At 42.6% G+C, this 25,390-nt stretch overlaps 1 protein-coding gene across 1 annotated transcript in view; it reads right to left on the bottom strand.

Moving 5' to 3' along the window:
- Positions 1 to 20,456, bottom strand: part of POLR1F (RNA polymerase I subunit F) — a 60,457-nt gene extending 40,001 nt beyond the window's left edge. The window contains exon 1 of the mRNA XM_086941886.1: positions 20,147 to 20,456. Within this exon, the coding sequence (XP_086798012.1) occupies positions 20,147 to 20,412 (266 nt within the window). The 5' untranslated portion in view covers positions 20,413 to 20,456. The remainder of the gene's footprint in view (positions 1 to 20,146) is intronic.
- Positions 20,457 to 25,390: the final 4,934 nt, after the last annotated feature.

Raw genomic sequence — 25,390 nt, 5'->3', positions numbered from 1 at the left:
TGTGCTGCCTAATGGACTCCACGTGCTGGATACTCTGCACTGGATTGATTAGATTAGATTACCCAAGTTGTACAACCCTATCCGATCACTTATGCTACAGGTTTGCCCCAGGCAGTTTAGTCTGCCTGGACCTTCTTACATTTCCCAATGTTAAGATTGCTATGCTAGTGTTCTTGCGCTTAGTTATCAACGCAACATGTTTTTCCAGTGCTACTTGTCGCGATAAGTAATGTTGATTCTATTTACACAGGTAATCTCAGACCTAAATGTATTGTTTGTTCTACAGCTCTTGTGATAATTATGATTGCTAGGTTTGGCGAACCGATGAACGCATTTACACCCTGTTTGAGAAGGCCTATGTTTATCGTTACCCTGGTCAGAACTAGTTATAGTGCTCAGTGGTGAGATTTCGTACTAATAGTTTTACGCCAGTTTATTTGCAGGTGTTTGCAGATTTTCACAGACTGTGTACTGTCCGTGCACTGTTCATGTTTAGCGGACCGTTATTGAGCGACCATGCTATACACAGTACTCCATTTCGATGTATAATCCATGTTGGTTTGGCAGGTATGAGACTCTTGCTATGTCTACCTGCCTACTTACTCCTATGTTTGTTAGACCACTAATCTACAAGTTGGCTTGGCAGGAATGAGAGTCTCGCTATGTCTACCTGCCCACCTACTCTAGTGTTTGTCGGACCTCTAATCTGCAATATGTTTCGCAGCTCTTATGAATAACATGTTTGAATAAGCTGCTTGGAGGCGGCCTCGCGGTCGTTCCCGAGTCGCCATGTTCTTTTTCTACTATTGGGGTGGGAGGGATGGGGGATTGGGTGGTGGGAGGAAGGGAGGAGGAGTTGTATTTACACTGATTGTATTATTTGTATTGTTTTGTTTTGTTTTGACTTTGCTGAGCCTTCTAATTTGCGCCCTATTGTGCAATCTTATGTACCTCTTGCAACCATTTTGACTGTTTTATACGACATGTTTATCTTCTGCGTAGTGCTATGCATAGGCCTACATGCAACCTTTCATGACAATACAGCTCATAGCAGTAAGCTTGATTATCACACATGGAAACGACGATGACTAACGTTATAGATACTCCTATAGGGACGACGACCATAAATAACCTTAAAGTGCTTTCATTGAATGTAAAGGGCCTGAATCAGCCGATTAAACAGCAAAAGGTACTCGACTATCTCCGAAGACAGCATGGTGACATTGCCCTATTGCAGGAAACAAGACTAGAAGAAAAACACTTTCATACCCTACGTAATAAATTATTTACTGAAGTTGTAGACTCTAGCGCTGTGTCTAAGAAAAATGGAGTAGTAATTCTGCTAGCCAAGAAGTCGAATGTGGAGGTGATTTCCTCCTCTATAGACAACAAGGGGAGATGGGCCTCTGTAAAACTAGTTAAGGACGACACGGAGTTCTACGTTACAACGATATACGCCCCTAATACACATGAACCTTCCTTTTGGGCATGGCTCACAAAACAGCTAGACACTATCCCAGACTCCTCGGTCCATATTGTAGCAGGGGATTTCAACCTACCCTTTGATCCAGCCTTGGATAGGGACTCTAGATGCATCTTCAGACCTGGCAAAGCGCATAAGGAATTCACTAGATTATGCAAAAAATTCCACATGATAGACACATGGCGTATTCAACACCCCGATGGTAGGGACCACTCCTTCTACTCCCCACCCCATGACTCGTTCTCAAGAATGGATTACATTTTCATAACCAGAAATGCAGTACCCAGAATAGATGAAACAGATATTGCACCACGGCTTGTTTCTGACCACTCCTGCATTTCACTCACTGTCAAATGTCAAACCAACAACTCGCCAATGTGGCACCTTAATGATGCCATTTTGAATGACGAGAAACACAGAGAAACTATAAAAGGCGCCCTAAAAGACTACTTAATAATTAATAAAAAAGGTGACACCTCTGACTTAACTAGATGGGAAGCACTGAAAGCCGCAATAAGAGGGCTGATCATAAAGATATCATCACCAATGAACAATGATCATAATGCCGCCCTCTTAACCCTGGAAAAAGATATATCTGTGCTACAACGCGAATACCTGCACAACAGAAACCCAAAATTACTATCTGAATTATCCAATCGAAAATATACCTATAACAAACTAGTGAGTGAAAGAGCGGGAGTCTGGCTAGACAAGAGGAAACGCTTTAAAATTTGTGACTCTAATAAGGCGGGGAAGGGTTTAGCAGCCTACCTTAAATTTAAAATTCAAAAGAACGCGATAGACTCACTAATGGATGACCAAGGCAACCCCACTTCGGACCCCAATAAAATTGCAAATTTATTCAAAGACTTCTAAGAGAAGCTGTATGCTAAAAACACAAGCATTTACAATGCAATGGTCTCGGCATTATTAAAGGTAGCGCTATTGGCATTGCTCATGACATTTTTTTTCTTTTTTTTTTTTACACCTAAATAAATGGTAGTCATTTACAATGGCAATAGATGAGCATTAGACAGTAGTAGAGAGTTTTCCCGGACACAGAGCCACACACACACACACACACACACACACACACACAGAGAGCCACACGCACACAGACGGCTCTGTCTGTGTGTGTTAGTGGCTCTGTGTGTGTGTGTGTGTGTGTGTGTGTGTGTGTGTGTGTGTGTGTGTGTGTGTGTGTGTGTGTGTGTGTGGCTCTGTGTGTGTGCGTGGATGTGTGTGCGTGGCTCTGTGTGTATGTGTGTGTGTGTCTCTGTGTGTGTGTGTGGGTGCATGGCTCTGTCTGTGTGTGTGTGGCTCTGTCTGTGTGTGTATGTGTGTGTGTGGCTCTGTGTCCGTGAATACTATCTACTACTCTCTAACGCTCACCTATTGCCATTGTAAATGATAATACCATTTATTTATGTTTTTTTTTTTAAATGTCATGAACAATGCCAATAGCTCTTCCTTTTATAATGCTGAGACCATTGCATTGTAAATGCTTGTTGTTATCTACAATTAAGAGAATTTTTGTCACGTCTTTCTTCAAATTAAATTAGTATGGATAATAATTTGTCTTTACAGAGATTTATCAAAGTATCAAAATGTGGCTATAATCATACTTTGTGTTCAGTAGTGATGAGCCAGAAGAATATGGCTAATAAAAGTGATGTCTTGTCTGCTAGTCAGTCACACAACTTGCATTCTAATGTCTCTGTCACTAATATAAGGCTTACCAATCAGCTCGCTCAGAACATCTTAAACGTCTCCAAGATTAAGACTCATTCCTTTAAAAACGTTGCTTGATTTATATACTCCAAAACATAAATTCTTCGGGACTCCGCCCCTCACTGCTTCGCAGTGAGAGCTACGGTCCCTCGACCTAAAAAACCAAGTAAAACAAACCCACATGGTGCACTGACAAAGTATAGCAGCTTTAAGTTTGGTGTAAGAATCAACATTTTATACTATAGGGAACCTGCTGATGTTTAGCAGGGGAAATCTGTAGGATTATTATCGTACTATGCAGATCTTGGTGCGTTATTCACCAAAACAGCCATGTTAGTCCGAGAAAACTCATAATAGGCATTATATATAGCGGACGCGGTTATTGTTATTTATACGGTGTGATGAAAAGTGCTTTCACTCCTGATCAGGCCCTTAGAGTTTGTATCTGCCTATTATTTGTGGAGAGCAACACCATCCTGCCCTTGGTCTAGTCATTTCCTCTGTATTGTTGGAAATGGCTTTCACTCAAACTAAGAATGGGAGCTGATAATAGGGTCCTGAGGGCCAGCATGGAACAGAAGGGTGCTACAGGTGATACCAAACCAACCCACCACTCTTTATTTCTTTAGTGTTTAACTGAAAGGTCATACAATTAATGAAACCAATTCATATAAAACGATCAGTAAGAATCCATTATTTGATGCAATTTATTAAGAGTGCAATTTACTAAGTCCACGTCTTTGTTACTGAAACAGTATAGCAGCTTTAAGTTTGGCGCACGAATCAACACGTTATACTGTAGGAAACCCGGATAAAAAAGGAGCAGCATAATGAAACCCCAAACCATATGATCACCTACCTCGGCTTCATAGACTGGAGCTGGTGTCCTACAAACACACACACGCACGCACACGCACACACACACACACACGCACCCACACACACACGCACGCACCCACACACACACGCACACACACACACGCACGCACGCACCCACACACACACGCACACACACACACGCACCCACACACACACGCACCCACACACACACGCACCCACACACACACGCACACACTCACGCACACACTCACGCACACACTCACGCACACACTCACGCACACACTCACGCACACACTCACGCACACACTCACGCACACACTCACGCACACACTCACGCACACACTCACGCACACACACTCTCTCGCTCTCTCTCTGAAAGGGCATTCAGTAACTGAGCTCAGGTGATACTTTTGCAGTTGAGCTTTTGCACTATGAAAACCATGTGCCAGTGGGTGAACATCAGCTGATACCCGTTTTCTCTTTTCACCAACTGCTGGACTCGAGTGGCCTGCACTAGGGAAGAGATCCATAAAGTAGCAATGTAAAATGCTGTACAACTGCATGCTTATTCATAATCAGAACAGATATAAAAATGCAGAAAAAAAGAAAAGAGTTAGTAGAAAAGAACTTTTTTCGTGTTATGGAAAATAAAGTCAGTAACGCTTATTAAACAACCAATGTTGTATACAACAAACATATTGAAGGCAAACGATATCCTTGCCAACAGAAAAAAATATATATTTAGGGCAGCACTTTAATTTATATTTCAAACGCAATTTTTTGTAGCTCCCGTGCTGAAGCTCCGTTGCTGTCCATGTGCATGTATCCAAAAAACAGCAAGTAACACAAACGAATATGCAGCAGTGACAAAGCATAGCAGCTTTGAGTTTAGTGCAAGGATCTCAACTATGGCCATGTGAAAGACGGCTAAAAAAAGGAGCAAAAAAATGAAATAACAGACCATAGATCACCCACCTCGGCTTCAGAGACCGGAAGTGGTGCCCTGCACACCCATTGAAAGGGCATTCATTAACTGATACTTTTTCACTCTGAGCTCGCGCTATGAATTACATGTGCCATGAGAGTGAACAGTACAGTACACTGAGCACATAGGTGTTCGGTTTGTCTTGGGCTGCACGAGAGTGCAGGTGAACATCATCTGACACTCGTTTTCTCTTTACTAAACACTCTGTTGGACTCGAGCAGCCTGACTAGGGAGGACAAAAAGGCACGGCTCGTTTACTCTTGCTGTTCCCAGGTCAGAGGGCACGAGTGGAATCTTGCCGACCACAGCCTGTGGCTAGGGAATAATAAATGCAAAATACAAAAAGAAAACAAACACTTACATCGTCCTCGCGCGCTCCGTGGACCGGCCGCAGCCCCGGGTCTGCCGCGGCCGGTCCTGCAGTAAGGGGCACGGCGCATGCGTAAACCTGAAACCTTCAATGGGGCACGGCGCATGCGCAAGCAGCGGGAGGTATAGCTAGCGTCTCAGCTTCCGAGGAGGACAGCGCGTTCGCGCGCGCGTGGCCGGCGCAAATCACCTTGCGCTCCGCCAGGACTGTCCTCCTCGGAAGCTGAGTCTCTAACTATAGATCTCTGGCGAGAGCGAGCTTCTAGCCGAGACCTAAAAAAGGTAAATAAGGAAAAGGTGGTGGACTTCCTCGCCAAGTGCACACTTCCAAAACTTACCCCATCAGAACAAGAGTCCATAAACGAACCGATATCTGAAGCCGAGGTAACAAATGCGATCAAGTCCCTTAAGAGTGGGAAGGCTCCTGGCCCCGATGGGTTCATGGCAAAATTTTATAAATCCTTCTCGCACACGCTTACAGAACCACTTCTGAACGCACTTAGTGAGATTAGTGATACGGGTGAGGTAAAGGGAACGATGGCTGAAGCGGTGATAGCCGTGATACCTAAAGAAGTGAAGGATTCCAAATTGGCAAAGAACTACAGACCCATTTCACTGATAAACCTAGACTGTAAGCTATATGCATCAATCCTTGCAAAACGCATTCAAAGAGTCCTGCCCTCCCTAATCCATCCCTCACAAGCGGGTTTTTTGAAAAATAGATTGTCTAGTGACAACACCAGAATCCTAAGCCATGTCATAGAAAAGGCTAAGCTCCTCCCCACGCCAACTGTGGCGATAACACTCGACGCAGAGAAAGCGTTTGACAAGGTGGACTGGTCATACCTGGAAGCGGTATTACAGAAATTCGATCTGGGCCCCCTTTTTACTAAAATGATAATGTCATTATATACCTGTCCCACCGCTAGAGTGAGAGCTGGTGGAGCCTTCTCGTCACCTTTCAAACTAGAACAAGGAACCAGACAAGGCTGCCCCCTGTCCCCATCCCTATTCCTATTCCTCCTGGCAATCGAACCCTTTCTGTACCGTATTCGAGAAAATCATAGCATACAGGGAATCCCATTCAATGAATGTGTTATAAAACTCACGGCCATCGCCGATGAGGTTTTAGTACTTAGTGAACAGGCTGACAAAGCTGTACCCGCGTTACTTTCCACGATTGAAGGGTACTCCCTGAATAAGGACAAAACTGAGGTAAAATTACTAAATAATTTGGGTGATAGTACCATCTTGGGTAACTCTGGGCTCACTTGGCAGCCTAAGACCTTCAAATACCTTGGCCTGGAATTCGAGAAGGACCTGATTATGACGCTGAAAATCAATGAGGACATACTCTTCAAAAAAGTAAGTAAACTCCTAGAAGGGTGGTCCCCGAAATTCCTCTTGTGGTGGGGTAGGGCGGAAACGTTAAAGATGATGATCACCCCCTTGATCAATTATATGGCAAGCATGCTCCCAATGACCTTCAGAGAGGACTTTCTGAAAAAAATAACCAAATTAATTAGTAATTTCCCATGGAAAGACAAAAAACCGAGAATCTCCATGAAAAAATTGCAGCTACCCAAGCAAAAAGGTGGACTAGGACTGCCAGACTTTCGGAATTACCAAACGGCCTTTTTATGTAAACAAGGAATCTCCGGGTTCCATAAAACTCCCGGCTACACGCCGCTATGGGTAAACATAGAGAAAGCTATCATTGGTAAGGCCCCTCTATCAGCAATTTTAACCATGGACCTGTCCCACCTCATACACTCCAAATACATCATGCTTAATACAAAAAGAGCTCTTCTCAGACTTGACCGAACACACAAATCTGGCCTACAGTTAGGAAAGTCGACGTCCTCATCTCTATGGTGTAACCCACTCATTAAGGTTAATGGCTCGTCCCCTCTTTGGAAGCATTGGTCAGACAAAGGACTCAATGTTATCTCAGATCTCTACGACAACCATGTGCCGCTGCCCTTCTCTTCAATTCAGTCTAAACACTCCCTTGAACCAATTGACTTCTATGCTTTCCTTAAAATAAAGTCAGCTATATCTACACGCACATTCATACACGCAACGCCGTGGTTAGAAAAGATGCTCCCTCTCCTGCAATCTTCAGGTCATTTTGTATCTAAAGTCTACAAGCTGCTCACGCCGAACTTGAGTAAAACACTAAGACGTAACAAAATTAAATGGGAATCAGAGCCTAATGACACCGGTATAATTATTGACTGGGATAAGATACACGCCTCAGCCCCACACACAAAATATCACCAATCCTCTTGCAGACCAAGTACATGATACTCAATAGGGTGTTCTGGACTCCCCAGAAATTGTTTAAACTGAAACGGAGAGACTCCCCCACTTGTTGGAATTGCTCCCTGGCGGATGGAGATCTTCCGCATATGCTGTTTCACTGTACCTTGTTGAAGAAATACTGGTCTGATGTATTAGACTATATTGAGCGCATATTTCACATCAAACCTGAGAGGGAATTTATTTACATTATTCTGTGGGCCATCGACCCATTGGTAGTTAAAGACCACGACCGACAACTCCTGGACTTGTTCCTCACCTTGGCCTGTAAGGTCGTCCTCTGCCACTGGAAGACGGCTTCTGAGGTCTCTTTCAATGCCTGGAGGGAGTGGTTGGCTTGTATTAGAGGGGTGGATAATCCGTCCCTAAACTCATCCCCATGGCGCGCTACAAGCAAGAGACTCTGGTCTTCACTGGACGCGACCTCTCTTTCTTTCAAACCACCATGAGGTCCCTTCAATTATGTATGCGCATCATATTGCGATAGGCAGCCATGGCACACGCATTGTTTGTTGAACCCATTCTGGTTGCATAACTAGGCTCGTAAGCTTTATAGGCGCTTAAGCATAACGTCGACATGAGGCCTCTATAGTTTATAGAATTGATTATCAATCTAAGCCCACAATGTTATCATAAACACGTTGTTTTGTATTATTGCTTTGCTGAAGCTAGGCAATGTTTCCCATGACCAAACATTTGACACTTTACTTATAGACCCATATCTCAAACATAAATGTCAAATGTATAACTCAAATGCTAATCAATGTTGACGTTGTGGCTCGGATCTCTTATTTTCATTTCTTATTTTCTCATTTTCCTATCTTATTTTTCATATTTCATATTTTCTTATGTTCTTTTCACTCACTGATTACCGTAATGTAACCACATGACTGTATCGTATCAAAGCCTGTACATTTGCTTTCTGTTTTATTGAATAAAAATGATTTGAACAAAAAAATTTTTTTACTATACCTGTAGGTCTAGTAACTTGAATACGCGGCCTAACTGTAATGTACTTGACCAGTAAACTGGTCTCATCCAGACTGCGTTTGCTTTGTTCGCCCTAAGTTGACATGGTACACCCAGACGTGAGACCTTTGCTCACTTTACCACTGGATTCAAGCTAGTCTAGTTGATATGGGGTATTACCCCGAAACCGGTTCCAGGCTGCCTGTTTACAGTCCAGGAAAGACTTGGCATGGCAGTTCGGGCTGGACTGTTCCCATAAGGGACAGCGTCAAGACTTATTTGCATATGGCTGGGTCTGAACTGGGGTAGCGAAGTGAGCTAAAGAACAATGATAGATTCAACCTAGATCTGTGATTCAGGGTGGGTGTCTGAAAGGTCTCACACACCATCTGCTTGTGTTTGCTCATCCCGATTGTCACACAGTTCACTTTACAAAACCCTCTAACTTCAGTTACAGAAAGAAAAGTAAATGTAGAAAGACAAATTGGCTTTTGACCTCGGTCTCTGAAAGCGGAGAAATGTGACGAGATAACATGATTCGGTTAGAGAGATTACATTTTTTAGCTATTGCAACAGAAAATTTCAATTCTATTAAGTAGGCTAGGATTATGCTCAATCTTTCTTCACTTTATTCAATACAGCAGCCACTTATTAAACAAACTACCTTTCCCAGAAAAACATGAAGGAAAGAGAAAACATCAAAACCAATCAGTAAACAGTACATGCAATATAGTTCTGCTTCAATGATTATGTACCCTTTTTAGGTCGAGCTGGTGTAGCAATGCGAAGCATTGCGTCCAGCGAAGTATCTATTGTTGCCCACTTCCTGGGAATCTGAGACAGGAAATGTGCACGTGCAAGCCCTCTGATTTCACCTCGTGGGCGCGCACGCCCAGCCCGGCGCCGTACACATCTCCTATCCCACATCCTCAGCAAGTGACTAAAACATACACACACACAGCCACACTCATGCATGCACACACACACATGCCACACTCACGCATGCAGACACACACACACACACACACACACACACACACACACACACACACAGGCACACACACACACAGGCACACACACACACAGGCACACACCCCCCCCCCACTCCCCACCACTTACTGGGCTCTTGTCACTGGCTCCATCACTCCATCGCATCACCGGATTTCTCTCCTCCTGCTCTCTCCCGGGAACGCCGGCACTCCCTGAATCCCGGCTTTCTTCTGGGCTCTCCACTACCCACACCCCTCTGCCTCCAAGGCGCCGCGCTTCGGACGAGCTACGTCATCGCTAGCCTGGCACAGAGGCGGGGCATCTCCCGGAACCTCGCAGGTTCCAAAGTACTTTCCTGCCTATCAAAGCAGAGCCCGCCTCTCTCGCCTGCGTTCCAGGCCTCGCTCGTAGCATACGTACACCTTCCATCTTTTGGTAGTTCACACTCCACTCTGTGCCTTATTCACGTGAAAAACCTAACCATGTGAGTCACAAAGTAAGAGGATCCATTTGCCTTTAGGTAATTGACATCAGCTAGCACAATATGTTTGTAACAGCCGTTGGCAGCGCTGAAGTGATCCGTTTGTTTTGATTGAGGACGTAGATATGACCCAACACACTGGAATTGATAAGAGGATGGTTTTGGTTCCAGAAACGAGAACATCGAAACCTAGATAATCCTGGTCGAATGCTAACCAGATAATGTCCATGCTCTGCTGCCTGCGTGTTTCGCCTTGCACAGTTTACTCACAGGAATAGCAGCGTTTTGTCTTATGTGATGAAGCACATTAATGTCACCCTAGTTTCTTCTATCTCGGAATCCTGTAGTTGACTGTGACAAGCTGCTTTTTTCCGATCGCAAAACGAAATATGGTGACCTGATTAAAAGCCTTACGTGGTTTTCTGAGTTTCTAACAGGCATTTTACTCTCGGCCTTTCTCGAAAGTGCTAGCTACCATGGTCAATTAGACAGATGCATAGGGAATAATATACAGTGGGTGTTAGCTCTTCATTTGGAAAAATAAGGAATAACTCTGTAGCCTCTTGATACCGCATGTTTGTAAATTTTCAGTTACCAGCTGATGGTAACGGGACAGTTTTAATTGTTTTTTGTGATGTGATGCGCTAATATTTCCTAATTACCACACCAGATAAGCGATTGTGGTGCATAAGTGAGCCGTCATTTGGTTACCCTGCGTTTTCACCCATTTTTCGGAAAAAGCTTTGTTCGATGCATTTTTCTGCACCGCACCCTATTCATTTCCATCAATGTGCCCTAACGACACATCCTTTACACCTCTTTGAATACCACGCTTTTTTGAAAGGCCAATATTTTCTAGCCTGCTTGACAAGATGTGAGATGTCTCATACATTCAACAGAGAACCTCCCATGAGTTCCGACGGACGCATTTTGCTCCTTGGTAGAAATATTTTCAAGCTGTCTCCAGAATACAAATGTTTGGTCACTAGTAATCACCACTTTAAGCAAATCATGTCATGTTATACCTATATTCTGGTTGTGCTGTTGCTGTTACCCATAGAAAGGGTCCATGAATTTGTTTAACATCAGTATCACTCAGGGGCACCACAACATCACTATGCGCTACCACAGCATCACTGAACGCCACATCATCACTCGTCGCAACCACAACATTACAAAGCACAACCACAGCATCAATCTGTGCTACCATTCAACAACAACTGGTTCAAATATGTTATCTCAATGTTGCAAGCTTTATTACAAAGGTCACAAAAAGGTGTTAATATTTAACTTCTGTTCTTGGATTTTCGTCACAATACAATACACTGAACATAATCTTCACATAAGTTATTTACGAAAGTTTAAGTTATTGCCATTTTAAATTACAATAACTTTTATTTAAGTGTTAATTAAAAAATTTAAAGCCATTTTATTTGTAATATCAATACATCTAAGTCACGTAAATACAACACAGATTGCATTACAAATGATATAGGTGTCACATTTGCTAAAGTTACAACTATTGGCATTGTAAATGACAAAGCTATTTATTTAGCTATTTTCAAAACCAGCACATAAATTAAAAAAAATGTAATTTACAATACCAATAGGTCAATCTTTCCTAATGCGAGGGCTATTGCATTGCAAATGCTTGTTCTTTATGCGAGAGGCTGCCTTCCCGGGTGACTATTCCATCCAACATTGGCTCACTCCTGTTTGGAGGATCACTCTCTAGAGCATAGGAGCAAACGTGTAAAATATTTTCACCTTTCTCATAAAAAGAAGAAAAGAAACACAGAAAAGGTGCCTGAAGCATCACTAGCAAATAACACCTACAATATCTCAGATACAAAATAACATCACCATACATCATAACAATAACTGTTGAGCATTGTCCTTACACGAAATCCAAACGTATCCTTAAGAGAAAATTCTTGTACCTCACATCCCTGTAAAAAACATCAGGAAGGGATCGGCATCTTTGCTTATGAGAACACACAAATAAAAAGCCTGAATATGCTACTGGCACAACTCAGATTCTTTCCTTTTTTTCATTTTTCGGAATTTTATCACAAACGCCTGTGATTATTTGTAAGGCCAACTGATAGAATCCCAGCAAAAGAATCAACCTTCTAATTCCAAGTGGTAAATTTCAAGTTAAATAGGGCTGCTGCTTATTCTCTCAAGTGCTCTGGCACACCACCCGACTGTACGGCTTGGACTGCATTAAGGCAATCTCTCTAGCTAAGCTAATATTGGGCACAGAGCCCTTTATGAGCATCTTAAGAGGAAACTTTGAAATATTTATTTATTTATTTTAGACATTTTTAAAGCGCACTGTACCAAAAGGTGTCTTGGCGCTGGAATGATTACTAGTGCGTAAGAACTGGGGTGTTAGTGTGTGACGAGCCATGTTTTAAGAGCTTTCCTGAATGAAAGGAGGTCTGGAAGCTGTCTAAGACTCAGTGGCAGCGCATTCCAGGACTTCGCCGCTCCCAGGGAGAAGCTCCTGCCTCCCCATCGGGCTTTCCTAATTCTTGGGACTACCACCAGTTCCTGCTCTGCAGATCTTATGGTTCTTATAGGCTTGTACCATTGGAAAAGTTTCATCATGCATTGGGGGCCTAGTCCGTGCAAAGCCTTAAAAATTACGCAGCGTTTTAAAAATTATTCTTTTACGCACTGGGAGCCAGTGTAGCTTCACCAAGTCTTGGGCTACTGACGCAAACTTGGGTGTGCCCGTTATCAGACGAGCTGCTGCATTCTGCAGAATTTGAAGTTTATTTCACAGCCCCTGTTGGGCATTCAGCAGCAAGCTGTTACAATAGTCTAGCCGGGACATCACCAGTTCAGTGACCACTGCTCTCCTTTGTTCGTCCGCGAGGAACGGTAGGACTTTACGAATAGTTTTCAGCACATAGTGGGTAGTGGAGGACAGTGCATTAATATGTGGCCTGAAGGACAGTGAGTTATCCATCACAACTTCCAGGTTTTTGACCTTTAAAACCGGGGAGGGGGGAACCCCCATTTCCTCTGGCCACCAGCGCGGGGACCAGAAGTTGTCACTGGACCCAAACAGCAATACTTCGGTTTTTGCTGAATTGAGCTTAAGGCAGTTTGCTGCCATCCAGATACTTATCTCCCGCATACAGCTTCTGAACCTGTCTGCCGTGCTCTCTATTTCACCCGGAAGCAGCGACACCACAATCTGTGTGTCGTCAGCGTAGGATGTAAGATTAAAACCAAAGGATCTAATAATTGGGGCGAGGGTGGAGACATACACGTTAAAAAGGGTCAGACTCAAGGAGGACCCCTGTAGGACTCCACAGGGGAGCACAAATGGGACGGATTCAAAATCCCCCAGGGTCACTGTCTGGGTCCTGTCAGATAGAAAGGCTTGCAAGATTTTAAGTGCCTTTCCTTGGATCCCACAGGCCCCCGAATCGGTCCACCAATAACATGTGGTGGACCATATCGAAGGCCGCGGACAGGTCTAGGAGGATCAGCGCAGCTCTGCCACCTGCGTCCATCACAGTTCTTATGTCCTCGGCTGATTTAATCAGCGCCGATTCTGTGCTGTGGCCAGTTCGAAATCCATGCTGTGATGGATCTAGACATTCACCTTTCCCCAAGAAGGTACTCAGCTGTGTGTTTAAAATACTCTCCGTGATTTTAGCTGGGTTGGGTAACTTGGCGATCGGTCTATAGTTATTCAGGTCAGTTATGTCTAGATTGGATTTTTTTTATGAGGGGCAGGATGGACGCATGTTTCCATTGTGTTGGAAACTCCCCACCTTCAAGCATGACATTAAAAATTGGAGTGAGTGTTGAGGCAATGGTAGAGGAGGCTAATCTAGCAATAGTGGCTGGGCAAGGATCCCGGGGGGAGCCAGATTTTATCCTCTGTAGCCAGATTGCTACCTCATCTTCCTTAATTGGGGCAAAGTTGAGTAGTCTTTCCAAGTTTCTATCGGTCTCAAGACTTGTTATAGGGACAGTTGTTTCAAAGGCGTTCGTCTTGATTTGGTTATCCAGGGGGTGGAAGATCTTTTCCACTTTGCCCAGAAAGAATTTTGCCAAGTCTTCGCACAACTGCCGACTTGGAGGTATCTCCACTGGTTTGGGGATTGCTAAGGAGGACACTGTATGAAGTAGTTCCTTGGGGGAGTTGCTTGCTTCTTTAATGCGTTTAGTGAAAAACGCACATTTGGCTATGCGAATCATCTCCTTGTGAACTCTTAATTCTGCATTAAGTAATTTTTTGTCCTCCTCCTTGTAGTTCTTCCGCCAGGTTCTTTCCAGTTTTTTACAAAGAACTTTGTGGTCCCTGAGTTGTTCTGAGAACCAAGGTGCTGAAGGATTTGTGCGCGTGGAATGATAGATTGTGGGAGGCACTAGTTGTCTGCATGCAGTGTCCAGCCAGCTGGTATAGGCTGTAGCCACGTTTTCAGCATTTTCTGCAAGGGGAACCATAGAGGTTCTCAGTAGACCTTCAAGTGTCCCGCCTTCTATGTTTTTCCATTTTCTAATCAATCTCGGTGGCATTATCACCTTATTAAGTCTGACAGGGGGGCAAGTAGAATTTTGAAGTGGACTGCGGCATGATCCGACCATGAAACCGGTTGTACATCCGTAATTTCTAGGTTGGGGTGATTGGAAAATATGCCATCAAGGGTGTGACCTACCCTATGAGTGGGCCCGCAAATCCTTTGTGTTAACTCTACCCCTTGCAACAGTTCTACAAGGAATCAATTTTGAGACTACTTCATTAGCTCACTCAAAGAACCTAAAAGAAGAGGATCATTTATCAAATGAAAGAAGATTTCTACTCTAAGGGCTGTCCTATGTGTGTTCTCGTCCACTCCAAAAGAGTGAGTACCCCACCTCAATACCGTTGCCGAGGAGGATATATACGAGGAAACTAGACAAAATTCCAAATGCATAACACAAGGAGCAGCCAAATAATTGAAACTACAAACTTGGCACAAAATGCGACCTTCAACTCATTCAAAGAAATGCCAATAACCCAAATCCAGCATCTCAACAGCACAAGACCAGGAGGTTAGGGGGTGTTTTGATACTGAAAATGGACAACACTTATCCAAAAATACGTCTCCTGCAAACTACACAGAATCGATGCAATGCGCTGGCCTGAGAGAGCCCTGCTCACACACAGCTTCATGTTTCACGCCTCACCCATTTTTTGAAAAACCCTTTCCTAGGTAAAGATACAAATCCACTATTTCTAGTTTGTCAGTGCCCAACAGCCACTGAAGATTCCTTTTTACACTTAACCCTTTCTTGCCGAAGATTAAAACCTTGCTTTTGGCAATACTTATCTTCCGAAAATGGGCTTCTGCATACTTAGATAGAGATACCAAATGATGTTGCAAGCCAACGAGCGTTAAATCAAAGATAACCACATCATCAGCTTGAGATATAATGCACCCAAACCCTTAACAGAAATCGGGATAGCCTGCCCCTTCATCCTTGAATCACCGTACTCTGCGATCCAACACCAGAACTTTCTGGTATCACTGGCCCTTGCAGAGACTCAAACTAATCCATTTAGAACCATAATCCCTTCTACTTTCACAGAGCTTACAGCGCTTCTTAAACATTTAAGACAATCAATTTCCCGTTGGCGACCCACATAAAACAGCAAATGTTTTCGTATTAATCTATTTTCTGATTTAATATTGTCAGTGAGGATTTACCCTTTTAGGCAATCAACTACCAGTAAAACCAGAACCTACGTTGCGACTCTCTTCCATATGGGACTCAAAAAGAAAGATAGGATCACCAAACCTGTGTACCTACTGGTCCACACAAACATTCTTAATTGTAATGCTGCCTGCGGCTGCATTTTTTGGAGTCCAAAATGAACAACTATTCAATTTCTTGAAAGCAGTCATACCCATATAGGGGTTTCCCGGGTCCAACACCTGGAGATTGAAAACCAGAGACATACCCCCTATACTATGGTCGCTCCATACAGAATGAAGATCAAACAATTTATCAAATACCCCGAACATTTGAAAAGAAATAATAACTTAATGCAATAAACCAGTAGTTCCGAATCTATGCGCCGTCAAAAGCAGCCAGGGGCGCCGCACACCAAGCACACAGTTGGGGCACCTCTGCTTGAAGCGAATATATGTCACTGATTGTGTATACATAAAAAGCTCCTTTTAAATAACGCACAGAAATTGAATTACAATGCCTGGAGGAGCGAAATAGATAGAAAAGGACCACAAAAATCTATTTAATCATTTAACAGTAATAGCACATTTTTAGACACATGCAAAGTGAAGAAACGTAGGTTCTAAGACAAAACTACAACGGAATTCCCAAGAAAGTGATCTAACTACTCCACATAATGCAAGTCAAATGCCAGAGCATGCAGTGTTCCCCAAATGCATGCATACATCCCCAGTACTTAAGAAGACAACTGCAGTGGCTCTAATTTGCTATGGAGGATTACATTTTAAACGGGCCTGATAAGTCCCACTTTCTTTTGAGCCTTCCCACTACATCTAGAAAAAGCTACTGACAAAGCATGCACTGTTAGCTCTCGAAATGTGAAAAACGTTTCTGTTAATTATTTGTATTATTCGGTACAACTGGGTATAGGATAGGTATAGCAGCTGTAAGGAGTGGAATATTTGTTTTTGGTAAGATAAAATAGAGAACTTCCTACTGGCGTGTCAACATCAGTGATAAAATCATTTAGTTTGATTGTTTTGCAATAATACGAGGTTTACCTCTTCAGGAGGGGAGGGGTGGGGGGGTGAGATTCGTACTGCCAACCTCTGTTCCTCTCCCTACCTTTGCTGAAGAGTTCAGAGTGATTAATCTGGACACAACAGAACTGCTCTGAATGCTCAAGTCCCCAACCTAGGGACATAGCCCAGCTGTTAGGGAACAAGTATGCTAACAAGTTTTTAACCTGTGAGGGAGCTCAGAGGGCATAAAGTACTTGAGAAATGCATATGTAACTATGTTGTGTATAATATGCCAGTCACAGGTCCACACAGACTAGGAATAGTCAGAAGTTTTAATCTGGCGACTGCTGAGATCAGTGCACTAACTCTAAAGCAAGCAAGCCAGTAGAGAAAGATAGCTCAGTGGGCTAAGGCATCTGCCATAGAGATAATCTCTAACCCACGGGACACAACATCCAGTCCTTAAAGTGCCGTCCGCTGTAACTCTGAATTTGCAAGTGACATAGTCAAATATTACGGAGGCAAATAACTTTGGGGTGCATAAACAGTTACCACTCACAGGGTCCTGCTGGGGAATGGGGTGCATAAACAGTTACCACTCACAGGGTCCTGCTGGGGAATGGTCATATTACTTGAAAGTGTCCTCTGCTCCAGGTTTTCTACACTACAGGCAATGTCTGCCCCTCATTCAGAACTTGATGTTTAGCACCAAACTGAAGCTCAGCCACACAAAGGGCAGCGGTTTGCCTGGAAAAACAAGCACTAGTCCAAACTTGAGCCAACTGCATGAACCAGCTTTCATACAACACCAAGGGGCATATTATCAAGCAGGGCGTTAAAAATTATCGCTGTTTTAGTGGCAGGACACTGCTGCTAAAGCGGCGATAATGGGCTTGATAATATGGCCTTGTGAATTCCAATAGAAACCCATGTTCTGGTGTGAACATAGGCTTCTATTGGATTTCTCCAGGGCATATTATCAAGCCCATTATCGCCACTTTAGCTGCAGTTTTCTGCCACTAAAACTGCGATATTTTTAACTCCCTGCTTGATAATATGCCCCCAAGTTACTTGGAATTACCCTGGACACCAACCTCAGGTTCAAGGACCACACTGCCAAGGAAACAAGGACAGTCTGGTACCATCAGACAGGAGGCAATAATGTGAGAAAAAAAACTAGATGGCAGACGCAGATACTCTTAATCAATGAATCCATGATCTGAAACAACATTCCTGCATCTATCAGGGGGCCTCAAAAATCCTGCTCAGGAATGAGGTAAAAAAGACACACCTCTTTAAAGAGCACTACATCACAATGCAGTACCAGTTCACTTCTCGGTGAACCCTGTGTCTCTCCAGTCGTTGACACTGCTTGGGATTCTGCGGTCGATAGGATTACATCTATGATTAAAATACCTTCATTGGCTTTATCTGAATGATTCAGGGAGAAAAGTGGATGTACTACTCAGACCATGCACACAGCCCTGTCCCACCAAAAAAAAGTAACATAATGGGGAGCTGCAGCTAAAACGTCAGGAGAGCCATGGGTCGAAAATGTTTGGAAACCACTGCAATAAATTATGGGTGGACGGGGCAAGGTAAAAAGGGCAGCTATGCCCGCAGGAATTCTCCCATTTAATATGATCAGATCAAATCTTCTAAGGGTGTCAAGTATTAGGATCCCACGTTTGTCCATTCTAATTTTATCAAGAAATAAAATCTTAGGTATGGATCAAATTCTTTCCTTGGAGACACTAGCATAAATTGCATAGGCAGAATTAAGACACTTTAGCATTTAAATCTCTCATAAATATTATGTGGGGGCATTCTTCCCCAATGGACATATCACAAAAGGACTCAACAAACTATATGGTTTTCCCATGCGGAATGCACCTATTTGCCAATATGAAGAAAGACGGTGGACCATTTCCTCCCAGGAATGACAGCTTCTGGCATAACCGCAAATTGGAGGGATGTCTATAAACCACATAATTCTAATTAACGGAGTTCTTAAGCAAAATGACAGCCCTGCGTTATCTCGGTCAGAGTGCCGGGTATTGCTGGAGAATAAAAAATAGTCACAGCAGTCAAACACTTTACATGATCAGATTTCTTGTGGGCACAAAATTAAGGGGTTCAGGTATTTCAAAAAATTCTATTTATCTGCGTTTTGACCCAGCCCAGACATATTCCATGACAATAGTAATCCATCCATGCTACCTCAAGGTTTCGTTCCTCAAAGATATTCAAAGCCCCAACTGTATTGGGCCAACTCATCTACCATCAACAAGCGAGCCAGCCACCATACTGATTGTTCGACTCCTTTGCCATAAAGCAACCACAATGTCTCGGGGGTTCTAATGTGTATACTCAGAATCACGACTCACTGCATCAAGCACCACCGACTTAGATCACCTAGGGTCATTCGAGTGCTGGATTGAATAACGATGGAAAATAGATTCCCAGTGTTCCTGAACGGGTAGAACATCAATCTCTTGCCTAAGGAAGTGCTCACATATCTGAGCCAATAAACCGGCAATCTGGGAGCAAAAGGTAACCCTAGAAAAGAGAGACCAGGTGAATGGATCTTCATATTTAATATGATCACTGTCTAAAACCTGATGACCCCATATTAAACTATCGCTTTGCAAAATATTTAAACAGACCTGAACGGGAAAAAAGTAAACTGGAACTGCAGAACACAATTGGTGTAAATTAGTGATTAAACTCCACATATGGTCCAGGGACCAGGCTGCAAGCCAGGAAGAGAATATTCACATGCCCTTGGGCTACATCGGCTCCCTAACGAACTCATAAGTGCACTCTATAAAGTTTGCGTACTTCCGCTTATGCTGCTTGCCGCACTTTAAAGCAGTCTTTCAAGCGGGGTAGTGCCTTATCTTTTATGTCTGCCCAATTGTTCGATGTACCTTCCAACTTGTTTGCTTTGGACATTAATAGATTCCAGCTCACAGGGACACTGACACTTTTATTTTATTCTCATTTGTTAATTTAAAAATTACTTTAAATCTGAATGTTTGTATATATTTATTGCAAACGTTTCAATTAGTTGAGCAAATAAAGTTATCTGACTCATTTAAAAGAAGTAATGTTTCAACACGTAAAGGTTCAAATGTAAATACAAAAAATAGCCTTGACATGTCTATCACTAAGGGCACTAATGTCGGCTACATAACATACCACCGGATGACCCTCGTGTGCCCAGTACTGGAATCTGTCACTCGCTTTACCTTTCGCTGTATCGAAGCAATTCGTTATTGAGCTGGTTTCGGATGCCAGTTTTCTTCATTTGGAGATATTTAGGTGGGAGCGCCATGTGTCTACGATGGGTGTCCAGCACCAGGCAGGAGTACCGACTACTAAGCAGGGCGCATGCTTCAGGGAAGGAAGGCAGCACTGTCCCTGAAAGACCGCCTGGTTCCCCGGACTTTTCGGGCACATGCTGAGATTCGGATGCAAGCAACACGCTATTGCGTGTGCTCCCTTGGTCAACCATGCTACATCGGGCACTTCCACTCCATGGTCTGTCGGGCGCCTACATTGTACGTCATCACTCGCAGACCTCATAATGCGTGTGATAGGATGGAAACGTAAAACAATGCAACGAATCAGCGGCCATGTTTGTGAGTAATAACTCCATGAAAAATTAACGGTGAGGAGAAAAACAAATGCAATTTTTATTCAAATCAGAAATATTTTTCAAAAAATGATGGGCACTTTATGTAAATTACTGAAGGTGTAGAAAAATGCGTTCTTTCAAAATGATAAATACGTTTCACCATTGTCCATTTTAAGTTTTGTATCTTACCTGTTTTCGAAAAAGACGTTCACCTTTGCCGACCTACTTGGCAATTGTGCTGGAAATCCCAAAAAGCAGTCAGTATTGTTTTTCGGGTGCGTCCTCCTTTAGGACCTTGGAGTTCAGCCGAAGAAGTAGAGCGCTGCCAATCACAGTTACTTGTTGGAAAACGAAATGGTGAGCGCCATGTTGAAGGTAGTATGGAAAGAACGAAGTATTAGTGTTTCATCTAAATGAGGCTTTCAACCCAATCCGCATAGTTTTATTGCTAATGCGTAACCAGGGCTTTAAGTGGGGTGAAAAACGGAAGGGGGTGGGGGTCTTTGAAAGGGGCGGGCCTTACATGCTAACATTTCAACTTTAATAATAAGCAAAACGTACGTGGCTGCAAATGCACGATTAACGCAAAACATAGTGAGGGGGTACCAGGAGAGATATTTTTGAGCGTCTTTAAGATATAAATTGTGCTTTGTAGAAATAGGTCCTATGCACACCTGTAGGTAAATGTAGAATAAACAATTCCAGGAACTGGGTAATTAGTATTAATGGCTTACATTTATGAGAACTTAATCTGGTGGGCTGTCTCTCTCTGCCCTTCATGACAGGGAGGGCAGAGAGAGACAGCCCCGCCCCTCATTTCCATTGGCTGACGTCACCGTTTATGCTAAACAGTGGCCTACCATTGGAAATGAGGGTATTTAGCCGCTGCCCTTTCGCCTTTTGGTCCGGCCCATTTGGACTGGATCGCCTCACGGCTGTCGTGAAGTCATTTCTTATCTTTATGAAGGTTTTGTATAAACAAGCAGTGAGATCCAGTCCGGATGGGCGACCCAAAAGGAGACAGGGCGCCGCGTGTTTATTTTTGCATTGCGCTTTCACTTAACCCCTTGCGCTCTGCGATAATTCTCCCGCTGTGCGGAAGAATTAATGAGCGGGCAGGGTTAGTACGAACCCGGCCGTCATTAGCACACACCCACCATGAGGTGTGACGGCCGGGGGCCGTCCTAAGCACCGAAGGGGTTAAAGTGAAAGCGCAATGCAAAAATAAACAGCGGGAATGGCGAGCGCTTGTTTTCTATCCCCCACAGGAATGCAATGGAATTTGAAGAGAGCTAAGGTGTATGCCAACATTGTGGTTTGTCTGTTCCTTAGTGTGTCCGAGTAACTTTTTTTGCTTACTTGAGGCAGCACTTCTACTAAATGGTACTATTAACGTACCATCTCATAATCGGTTCATGTCAGTACATTGGCAAAGGTACCTTATGTTTACCCTTATGTCTTATAATGATTCACCGTTCATTTGTAGTCCCGCTATTGTGAAAAGGCCCTGCTGTGTTTCATCGTGAAAGGACTTCATTTCTTGCTCGCTCAGTAGCCAATTAGAGTGCCGTCTAACATGCTGGTCAGCCATTTGTTTACTTGAGGCAGCAGTTCTACTAAATAGTACTGATGGAGCAAGGTGAAGAACAAAATGTTGTTCAAACCTGTGAAGTTAATCTCCCATAATGATTAATTAAACTAATAAGCTTGTGGTGAAATCATTAATCAACTTAGTTTAAAATTACAATCATCAGTACATGCAGGATAAAACTAATATGCTTTGTGTTGCAAACGCGAAGAAGAAAAATAATAAATTAACCTTGTCTATTGTCTTTGTCAGTATTAAATACGGCTGTTTAACTAATGGCATGTGCTTATTATGTGTGTTTATGTTATGTCTTTTGTGACAAAAGCCTATGGAGTTCGTGCAGTTTCTGGAGGAAGAGTAAATATAATGCTGCCTACTTGTGCTTCTGCTAGTAACACAATTAACTGGGTTAATTAGCAAAGGGGGAGGGTAACAGAATGGGTCTCAATTCTCTAATTAATTGATGTCTTGTGTTTGTTTAATAATAGTTTCCAAAGTGAGGCCTAAAAGGTGGCTCAGAAATATGGCTGACAGCCCAGCAGACGTGAAACCTTGTCCAGAGTGAAGTATTGGCACGTACGCAGCTGTGAGGATTTTTGCTGCACTGACATCATTAATTGAAAAACAGTTTTTGGTCAAGATGAATGTGCACATGAAGAATAAGCTTCAAGGACAGGATTTGTAAAAGTCTGCCAAGGTTAGGAAGTGAAAAGTACAAGACTCGAGGAAAAGTTACTCTTTTGAGGAAGCCAAATATTGTGGAAATGAAAGACAATAGGGCTAATGTGAAGCCTGGACTTGGTCGCGGATCGGAGATGATGTAATTTACTGTATCATGGTCTGACACAGGACAGCCAATGAAAAGCTTGGATTCGCTCTAAAGAATGTGAAATGTAGAAAGTTTAGCTAGAGAAAAAGGTATAAAACCTGACACTTGCAGTAGGGAAAAAACTCTCTTGCTTCCTGATTCATTAATGACGTGACATGCTGTTGGACTTTTGGCGCACGTAAGGACAGCAGTCTTTAAATGATATTTTCCTTTTCAGGTGAAGTAAGAAATAGACAGGGAAATAGATTTAGGGTATGGAAACTGTTAATTTGCTAATATTTCATGTTTCTGAATCTGCTTAAATAATGTCAGTTTATTAATTCATTTCCTAATAAAATGCTGCTTTCTTATTTGCTTATGAAATAAAGATTCTAAAATGTAAATGCTCCTTCTTTATGAATAATAAAGTTAATAAAAATTAGATTTGAAAAGACAAGCTAGTCTTGTTTATTCATGTTCTAGTTACCATCAGTTGATTCAATCGCCTAAAGTGGTCTGATTTAATAAATGACAAACGCTTAAATCCATGGTAAAAGATGATAAACTGCAGTTGTATATAATATTGTAAATATTATGTGACTAGTTTTATAAATCACACCACTAGATTCCTTTTCTCAAAAATTGTCTCATTGGTGTTATGGGCCTGTATAAGGGTTTCATGACTAATGGTGAGTATTGAGGTGATAGGTTGCGTTTGTGAGACAGTTTTTCAATAGGAGCGCTGGTTCAGTACTATTAAAGTACCACCCCATAATCGGTTCACGTCAGTACTTTGGCAAAGTTCCTGGATGTTTACCCTTGTGTCTTATAATGGTGCACCCTTTATTTGTAGTCCTGCTATTGTGAAAGGCAATGCAGTGTATTCATCTTGAAAGGACTTCATTTCTTGCTCCTTTAGTAGCCAGTTAGACGGCCATCTAACGTGCTGGTCAGCCATTTTTGAAGTCTACAGGAGTAATTGAGGTGATAGGTAGCGTTTGTGAGACAGTTTTTCAATAGGAGCGCTGGATCAATTTCTTGGTAGCAGAGTTCGGTTACTATGGTAACTGACATGTTACATGGTAATACATAGGATTCATGTCTAAAACATTTTAAGTTTGTTCAGTTGTTATATGTAGTCAAGGTTTTTCCAGCAGTGTGAAAATTCCTGGTTGTGCCGGCATGAGTAGTGTGACAAGTGAAGTTACACAGTGCATTTGTTCTGTTTCAAAATAGTGGTATTGCCGTATATCACAAGTGTTGTAGTCGTACAGCACAAGTTTAGGGATTTTAGGCTGTGTAAGGTAGAATGTATAGCGAGGATTGTCTATGAAATCGTAGCTTTCGAGTATAGGGACTTCTGTCCTGTTTTAAAACTCACTGTGAAAAGAGTAGTAGAATTTATCTAAGCTTGAGTGAAGGGTAAGGAAGCGTCGTCTATCTGACTGGCGAGTGAGGATTTCTGTTAGTGGGTGAAAGTCCTACTAAAGATTTATGTATGAATGGTTAGGATTTTTCCGTATGAATGTGCGTAAATGACCGTGAAAAATAGCTTTGTCTATTTCACGCGAAAGAATACTTGATTGTTTGAGAAAGTTATCACTTTATTTTAGCGAAACAGACAAATGGTTTGTTTTTATGGAGTTATTAACTGAATTCAATTGAAAGCTTTGTAAATATGGCACTGTGAAAAATTGTTTTGTAAAGGAGGGGTCAGTGTAAGGAGCGAAGGGAGAGACAGAGAAGCTGCAGTCGTAGCATACGTCACAAGGGTCGCGCTGTGATTGGCTAACATACGTCACAGTATTCGCGCACAGATTGGTTCACGTGACAAGACGAGCTTACAGCTGATTGGCTCATTCTGAAAAACAGTAATTCTATTGGTTGACCAGAATAGTAACGAAGCTTAACCTGATTGGCTTATTCGTTAATTTAGAGCACGGATTGGTTGGTGCTGTGGAATAACAACTTCTCTTGTTACGAACTTTACTGAAGTAAAGAAAATTTGTTTAAAAGACATGGATTATTATTATTTGAAAGAGAAAAATAAACTTTCATGGTTTCAGAAGTTGAAAAATATAATTAAACCTGACAAGAAAATTTCAACGCGAGGTGGAAGATTACTTCATAAGTATAAAACACCTGCAGTTTATATGTTAGGTGAATATTATTATCATACTTGTCTTTGGATTGAGAATTGGATGAAGTATACTGAAAATGATCGTGTTTTAGCAGTGCCAGAAGACGGATCATTTAACATAGCGGTCTTGAGAAATTTAAGAGAAAGGATGATGGAACTTGTACCAAAGCCTAGACCTACTCAATTTGAAGCTTTAGTTGAATGGGAGGATGAAATGTTTGAATTAGAACGAGAGAGTAGAGGAAAACCAAAGGGAACAGGATTAGGTCTTGATAGAGAAACACATGAGGATAGAATGCGTCGATGGAGAAAGGCAGAC

This window comes from Lissotriton vulgaris, chromosome 10, assembly GCF_964263255.1.
Source record: "Lissotriton vulgaris chromosome 10, aLisVul1.2, whole genome shotgun sequence".
Taxonomy (NCBI): domain Eukaryota; kingdom Metazoa; phylum Chordata; class Amphibia; order Caudata; family Salamandridae; genus Lissotriton; species Lissotriton vulgaris.
This window is presented reverse-complemented; position numbering and strand designations above follow the sequence as displayed.